Source organism: Frankliniella occidentalis, unplaced genomic scaffold, assembly GCF_000697945.3.
Source record: "Frankliniella occidentalis isolate FOCC.00 unplaced genomic scaffold, Focc_3.1 Scaffold89, whole genome shotgun sequence".
In the NCBI taxonomy this organism is placed as follows: Eukaryota; Metazoa; Arthropoda; class Insecta; order Thysanoptera; family Thripidae; genus Frankliniella; species Frankliniella occidentalis.
In genome coordinates this window covers 10130-17976 of record NW_026267218.1, presented here as the reverse complement: position 1 = coordinate 17976, position 7847 = coordinate 10130, and the positions used below count along the sequence as shown (strand labels likewise).

Sequence of the window (7847 nt, the reverse complement as noted above, 5' to 3'; positions counted from 1 at the left end):
GGCATTTCGGGCGAGTCTGAATGTATGTAATTTGAGCGTATAGCTTTCTTACATAATCTTCTTGTGTTTTTCTTTCTCTTTTTTTACCCTGTTTTTTGAGCGACGGCGGTTGATTTCGTTGAAATGTCTTTGCGCACGGAAGCAACGGATACACCGGCCGGGCGGACTGAGCGCCGCGGCGGCGGCATCGAACGAATCATCTGCCCCAGTCCTTCCGTGTGGAGCCAATTTACACGAGCCGAGGCGGGAGGTGGGGCGGGCGAGGCGAGGCGGGGCGGCAGCTGATGGATAGCGCCGGGTTTGTCATCATTTGCAGGCGAGCAGAGCATGACCTCGGAATCAAAGAAACCGGCGGCGACTTACTGTACCGACCTCTGCTGCTAGGTAATCTACGATTAAAATGTGAGCCAGCAATGAGAATTACGTAAACAAAAAACCGACGCGCTAGTCTTTTATTCCTGAAACGTGGATATAACAACACATAACACCAGACCGTATGCTGGACCTATTTCCAAGGCGGATACGTGCAAGCGCACATAGTACGAGTTTCTTGTGAGTCGGTCCGCTACGCCCCGCCACGCCGCGCCCCCGCTACGTACATGTCATGCCTGGATGCTAATCGGACAATTGTTTTATCAGCGCGCGCGGAATTTAAAATCTGGCGTGTCTCAATCTCCCCATCTCTGTCCTAATGCGCTCTGGGGCTGTAATTACACCTTCGCACGGACACAACGACAGCCCGCGCATCCCTCTAGTTTGGCTGGGACGTAATTATACCCCAGCCGTTTACTGGAACATGTCTAAATGCTTCTGTAAGTTCTGTAAACTCTGATCGTCTCAAGCTGCGCGGTAATCCAAGGATCTTCCATTTCCATCGACGCGGATGAACCCTCTCCCCTCCGCAACTAAACAATAAAAACGAAAAACAAAGCGAAAAACAAACAATAAGTTAAGACCATTGCTGATGCTACCTCTCGGGCCACTTTGTGGCTTTCGAAGTAAAGAGATAAAAAAAAGTCCCTCCGGTAGGTACGGCACACAACGTCTCGAGGTTAGAGTTCAGGTGCAGCCGGCCTGGGGACCCCTGTGGACTGGCTGAGCAGGAGTTTGCAACACAGATCGCTTCTCATTCCCTTTTTCCCCGACGTAAATTTTGGTTTGCGAGAGAACTGATAAGCTCAGTCAGCCCCACGTATTCCAGATGGGGGCGAGATCTGGAGTGATCCCAAGCGGGCCGAACACGTCCCACCGTCTCTCTCTCTCTCTCTCTCTCTCTCTCTCTCTCTCTCTCTCGTACTTTTTAAATCGTTTACCCCGTTTTGTAGCAGGGCACATTGAAGGACACGATGTTTTATGCGAGCACGAACACCAATTTGAACATGCTCAAGGTGCCGAGTGTCCCCGCCGCTTACACCGCCTATAAGATCTCCAGCTTCATCAAAGTCGGGTTGAGTTGGAACGAGCCAATACAAGCGCGCCCCCGGACACGAGCAGGGCAGGTCCAATCCGAAGAAACCGGACGGTTACGAGCCATCGAACTCCATCTGATAAAGGAAACGTCAGAATGACATAAAATTTTGAGCATTGTAGGCAGGAATGCCGTTTTATTGAGGGAATCTTTTACGTATCTGGAATACGCTGAGGGGCCTTATCACTACCCCCTATCTGGCGACCCGAGGTACTGTCCTCGGGTCTCTGTCTTCCTCCCTCTCTCTTCTTCCATCTCACTCTTTCGCTCGCGCTCGCGCTCGCTCTCACTCGCTCTCCCCCCCCCCCTCTCTCTCTTTCTTGCCCTCCCCCCTAAGCAGCGGCTTCGCCGCCGCGGAGACTTGTACGCGCGAGGCGACATTAGCGCTGCAACGAACAGTCGCCCCCCCCCCTCCTTCCTCTCTACCTCTCTATGCTCTCGATCATCTCCTTTTTGAATTACGGGCGGGAAACAAGGAGGAATTATGCGGCGGCCGCTGCCCTAATGTGGTCATTACACGGAAAAAAAAGGTTTAGTTGCCGTAGCAAACTGTTAGTTGTCACAACTCACATGTCAGTTGCTATCCGTCCAGAGAACACAGTCAGTTACCAGAACTGACGTCGAAGCTATGACTACAGAACGGTATTGCTGTCCCTGATACGCCGGATTTTGTTCTAACAATGCACTCCTGAATGATTCTGTCAACGTAGACGAAAGAGTTGTAACTGCCGATCCATTCGTAGTGTGCGCCTAAACACCAATCGTTCCATCGCCTTATAACGAAGCGTCACCATAACTGACGGAAGAGCTATGAGAAATTGACATGGTGGCTCTCGCGACCAATCGAGATGAGTTGAACGAATCGATACAATTTAGTTATTCGAACTTCGATGTTTGTTGGGAAGATAAAAAACGAGTGATGGAATTTATCAAGATCATTCCTCGCTCGGTATGCCGCCATTGCCGCCGTCGCCCGTGGACTTGGCATCGCTGCTGCGGTCCTGGGACCTCAGCCCTGATATCGTTCAAGCTTTTGTCGGTAAGTAAATGTCATAATTCTGATTTCAAGTATAGTGTTTGTTAAATTATCGGCTGTACGCAAATGTTGGATAGTTTATCGGCTTTGGCTCTGATTTGGAAATATTACGGAAATAAGCCAGTGAGCGCATTGTGGTGTTTGAGGTTATGTATTTCAGTTTGACTGGGACTCTGCCGTGTATTGAATGAATGCATCGGGTCATTCATAGCACATTACCTAAGCTTTAAATTTTGCTCATTTGTTTCGAGTACATAATGCTAACTTGTTCTTGTTAACACGTTCAGTGCGGCGTGACCCACACCGTGGGTCATAATAACATGACCGCCGACCCAACGTGTTGTGTTGGTTAATTACTTGTTACTTTCACTTGCGACTGAATAACTCGGAGTTTCTTTTACAATTTTCAGAGCAGCGGTTTACCACAAGCTCGTTGCTGCGCATTAAAAATGCCACCATTGAGCGGCTGATTCCTTTCGAGGGCCCCCGGTCTGAGTTTTTGTTTCATTTTGAACAAGTAAGAGCACTGACAAGTTTGGTTATGTAAGTAATTTAAATTGCATAGACTCATCTTTTCTTTATTTTGTCACAGTTTAAATCGCAGCAGCTAAAAACTGTGGTTCCCAACCCCAGTGACTGCTCAACTTTTGCAGATTGCATCCCCTCAACATCTGCTCGTAACACCTCAACTTTACGTCGTCCACCCAGGAAAAGGACTAAGTTTGATGAAGGGATGTTACAGGCCCTCCTCGCCCGGCCAAATGTCAATGTAAGTTTCATTGATCGTGCATTGTCGTTATTTAGGCCTCACAAAACATTAACTTCTGAAATGAATACTCGATGTCAACAATCCTTCTGAAATGATTTCTAGGAGCTGCACCAACATTTAAAGGAGTCAATACCCGGTCTCACTGTTCTTGGCTTCTACGCCAGTAAGTCGTTCCTTGACTACTTTGTAAGAGACACCTTGGCTCAGGAAGCCATTTTCAAAGAGCTCAAGGGAAACTACAACAGAGGGTAAGTTGATGTTTGTCCTCAATCGAATTGTGTTCTTGCAACAGTTGATTTTGTCTTGGATGCATGTCTACAAATTCAATTCAATTTATTTTCAGGTTGGTGCGGGATGATTTTGACAAACTCAGTGACAGTATTGTGAAGCTTTTTCCTAATGAAGCTAAGGTAACTATTTTACTTTGTTCCTGGTTTCCTGTTTTGAATCTTGAATATCTATCATTTTTTTCTGACTGACATATTTGCACAGCAAACATGGTATGACGTTGTTACCAAAAACAAACGTACAGTTGTGGAAGGCAAACTTCGCTACAAGTGGTACGGAGTCCGGAGGAGCCTGTTCGAAGCATGTTTAATTACAACGTTACCCAATGAGACGGCTGATAATATTGGCGAAGATTCAGGTATGCAAGACATATCTTAAATTAACCTATGTAAAAGTAGTTCTGTGCTGGGTATTGATATCTATTCTGTTTTAGGTGATGACACAGACATTGACTGTAATGAAGAACTGGAACTTCTCTACAACCCAGGCAGTTCATGGCCAGATATACAGGCAGCCTGGGAGGCAACGTTCCGTGCAAGGAAACAGGTCTTTAAGAAGGAGTGCAATAAAATAATCAACATCTATCTAGACAAGTTTATTTGCTTGGCCAAGCCCCTTGGCTGGACACTGGTTGGTATATGTTCTTATGCAGCCTTTCTTTTTTTTTTTTAAGATTACCAGAGGTACATTGTTCAAATGTTATGATGTTTGTCAATCCCTAATTCTTTTTCTTTTCTGTGCTTAGATTGCTCAGGATGGAGAGAGGGAGCAGGAGGCATTAAAATCTGACATTCAGCTATGGGATGCTGCTGTTCCATTTTTATTAGCTGAGATAAGGACAGAGAACCCAACCTTTTTGTCTACCAATGTACCTGATGGTGAGTTTTATTGAAGTGTGTTAAACATGTGTTGGCAGGCTGAATCAATTTTAATCCACTTTCCTGGGTAAATTATACACCGAAAAAATTTGGTTACTTTGTTTTTACTCGGTGAAATAAGTGCAGTGGTATATCTCATGAGATTTCACTCAAATCTAGTTTAACTTTCACCAAAAGTGCATATGGTTCAAAAAATATTTTGCAGTTTCTTAATTTATAAGTAAATGCTCTAAGCTGCATTATTTTTTTTTATTTTCCACTCAAACTTTATTAGGATGTTACAACTAGGTTTTCAAACTTCTTTTACTTGAATTTAATACAAACAATGTTTACTTTTATAGATGTTCAGTTTCTATCTATCATCCGTGAGCTTCCAAATTTGTGGCGTGTGAGGACTGTGCCAAAGTCTGACGAAGCTTCAAAATCTAGTAAATGTTATCGACCCACTCAACAGGAAATAGTGGACTCCTTCCTCCTTCATGTTCAGGTAAGTCATTATTCATTCCCCCTTTAAGAAACATGTTTGTGAACAGAACCATTTTTATTTATAGTTATTTTTTTTTTTTTGCAGGACATTTCTTTAATCCAAGAGAAACTGAATGCCAGAAAAGTTACCCTACACAAATTCAAGCATCAACTGCAACCAGTGGCTGTGGTTGTTGGTAGTTATAATCTCATGGAAATCAGACAATGTTTCATTTGCGTTGACAACCATAGGTGGGAGGTTCCAACACCCCAGCAAGCAGTGTTTGGTGTTTTCAAACTTTGTTTTGGCCTGAATGCAAGATACCCAATTGAATCAAGACACATCTGGTTATTTTTGCAGTTAGCTGTTTTTAAATTCAGCACTCCACAAGATTATTTAAATGACAGAGGCCTTCGCTCTTATCTTGCTGCTAGACTAAAGGACTCCGAAAGGTTTAATAATCAATAATGAAGTGCAAATATTGCAAAGTTTCTGTGAATTCATTTAAATCCTACAAAGTGCACCACAGTATTGATCATGCAAACCAACCTTTCATGTGTCCAAATGAATCTTGTGGGAGGACTTATGGTGTGGCTGAGTATAGGAACTTTTTGAAGCATGACTGCTCTGGACTTTCAAGTAATTTGAGTTGTGCTAGTAGTAACCATATCACTCCCTCTCTAACTTTTGCTCTTCATGATTCTTCCAATTTGGAACACGAAAGTGATCAGAGTTCAAATAATGCTAGTTCACATAGTGGTCAGAGTTCAAATGACTTTTTAAAAAACATGATCAGTGACACAGACATTTTTGTGAGCAAGTTATATTGTAAGCCTAAGTTGCCAAGGCAGTACGTCCAAGATATTGTTAGTGATTGTAACTCATTTGTTAATAACAGTGTACTCTCAAATGTAAAGAATTCTTTGCTTACTTCAATGACTTTGGACTGTGATCAAATTAAAAATGTAGAGACTATTTTCTCAGAGTATGCTAATCCGTTTTCGCACTTATCAACAGAGTACCGCCGGTTTAAATACTTTGAAAGTAATGGTGATTATATTCCTCCAGTGCCTCATAAAATTGGAGAAGTTGACATCAGTGTTAAAACAAGTAATGGTCCTGTTCTTAAAACAAAGGATTGTTTTGTACAGTGTGTCCCACTAGGGAAAGTGCTGAAAAAGTTTTTAGAAATTCCTGGTTGCCTCAATGAAATTTTGTCCTATATGAATTCTGTTAATGCTAATGTAAATTCTAAACAAAATTTTATCCAGTGTGAACTGTGGAAGACTAAGCGTTCAAAATTTTCAGAAGGAGATATTGTACTTCCTCTTCATTGTTACTTTGATGAGGTGGAGAGTAACAACCCTTTAGGTTCACATACTGATAAATTAGGTGCTGTCTACCATTCTATTCCTTGTCTTCCAGAGGAATGTCAGGAATCTACCGTAAATATATTTTTAGGTTTACTGTTTGAGTCTTGGATGAGGGATTTTGGTGATGAAAAAGTTTTTCAACCTTTGATAGATGAGCTTATTTCTCTTGAAACTAATGGTATTCTCATTGACACACTAGAGGGGCCCAAAAGGATTTACTTTGTCACTGGCCTCTTGTTAGGAGACAACCTTGGACTTAACTCTCTTGGTGGGTTTGTTGAATGTTTTACATCTAATTTCTTTTGTCGATTCTGTAAAACTCACAGAAAAGTTACTACTACAATGGCTGTTGAAGATAAAAGTACTTTGAGAACTGTACAGTCATATAATGATGATGTGGCTCTAAGTGATTATTCTGTTACTGGAATCAAGACTAATTCGGTTTTTAACCAGCTGAACTCTTTCCATATAACTTCAAATTTTGCAGTAGACGGATTTCACGACTTAAGTGAGGGGGTTGCCCATTATGTAATGCTCCATGTTTTAAAACATTGCATCCCAACCTATTTTACCATTGAAGAACTTAACCATAGGATAGCATTGTTTCAATATGGCCCTTGTGATTCAAACAAAATGCCCCAGGTGTCTACTGAATTCTCTGCCCGCCATAAATTGAAAATGTCAGGGTCGGAGACAGTCCTATTTGTGAAATTGTTCGGTCTTCTAGTTGGTGATAGGGTGCCTCTTGACGATGAATATTGGCATTTGTATTTGAAACTTGTAGAATTGTTTGATATTTGCCTCTCAAAGAATGTAGCTACTTCACTGGCATTGTCTTTAAATGTTATTGTTTCAGAGTTTAATTCAATGTATGTTAAAGTTACTGGAGATACCTTAAAAGCAAAATTTCACCACCTTGTGCATTACGGCACAGTTTTTGATCAGAGTGGGCCTATTACTGGTATGTCAACTAAGTCTTTCGAAAGGAAACATCGCTCACTTACCATCCCACTTGGTGCTACAGAGTCCCGCAGAAATATTGCTTTAACAGCAGCTATTCAACACCAACTGAATCTCTGTCATCGTTTTAAATCTAGAACGTCTCTTTTACCTGAAACAGAATTGGGTCCTTCCTGTGAGGTACTGCTAGATGATTTTAATAATCAGACGTTTTTGAAATTGCTTCCCAAGTGCATGCGTTCCTCGTCAGAGTTGCTGTCTCCTAGTTGGTTGAACTTAAAAGGAACTAGGTATAAATCAGGAATGGTGCTGCTTCTTGACATCTCTAAGACTGGAGGTCCTGTTTTAGGAGTTGTTGAATCTATTTTAAATTGCACGTGTCATGATGATTTTGTTTTTGTTTTCTCCTACCTTACTGTACTTGGTTTGAACGAACATGTTCATGCTTATGAGGTTCAAACTAGTGACAATTGGTCTTGCATAAAACCTGTCAATTTGTATGACCCACTCCCTTTAAACATTTATCACTCTGTTTGTGATAAAAAATATGTTATTTTGCGGTATATGTTGTGAAGTTTGTAAATGTGTTTGTAAATTGTAGAATAACTA

General features: G+C 41.9%; 2 protein-coding genes across 2 annotated transcripts; both read left to right on the top strand.

Annotated features, from left to right (window-relative positions):
* Positions 1 to 2019: 2019 nt before the first annotated feature.
* On the top strand, positions 2020 to 5523 carry LOC127749764 (uncharacterized). Its single transcript, XM_052269340.1, has 10 exons — positions 2020 to 2507; positions 2915 to 3021; positions 3097 to 3273; positions 3376 to 3521; positions 3617 to 3683; positions 3766 to 3919; positions 3995 to 4191; positions 4307 to 4439; positions 4781 to 4926; positions 5011 to 5523. Exons 1-10 carry the CDS (start codon positions 2420 to 2422, stop codon positions 5371 to 5373), a joined length of 1578 nt encoding a protein of 525 aa, XP_052125300.1. The 5' UTR covers positions 2020 to 2419; the 3' UTR covers positions 5374 to 5523.
* LOC113208326 (uncharacterized) lies at positions 5373 to 7811 on the top strand. The gene has a single exon (XM_026425278.1). It carries the CDS (start codon positions 5373 to 5375, stop codon positions 7809 to 7811), a length of 2439 nt encoding a protein of 812 aa, XP_026281063.1.
* Positions 7812 to 7847: the final 36 nt, after the last annotated feature.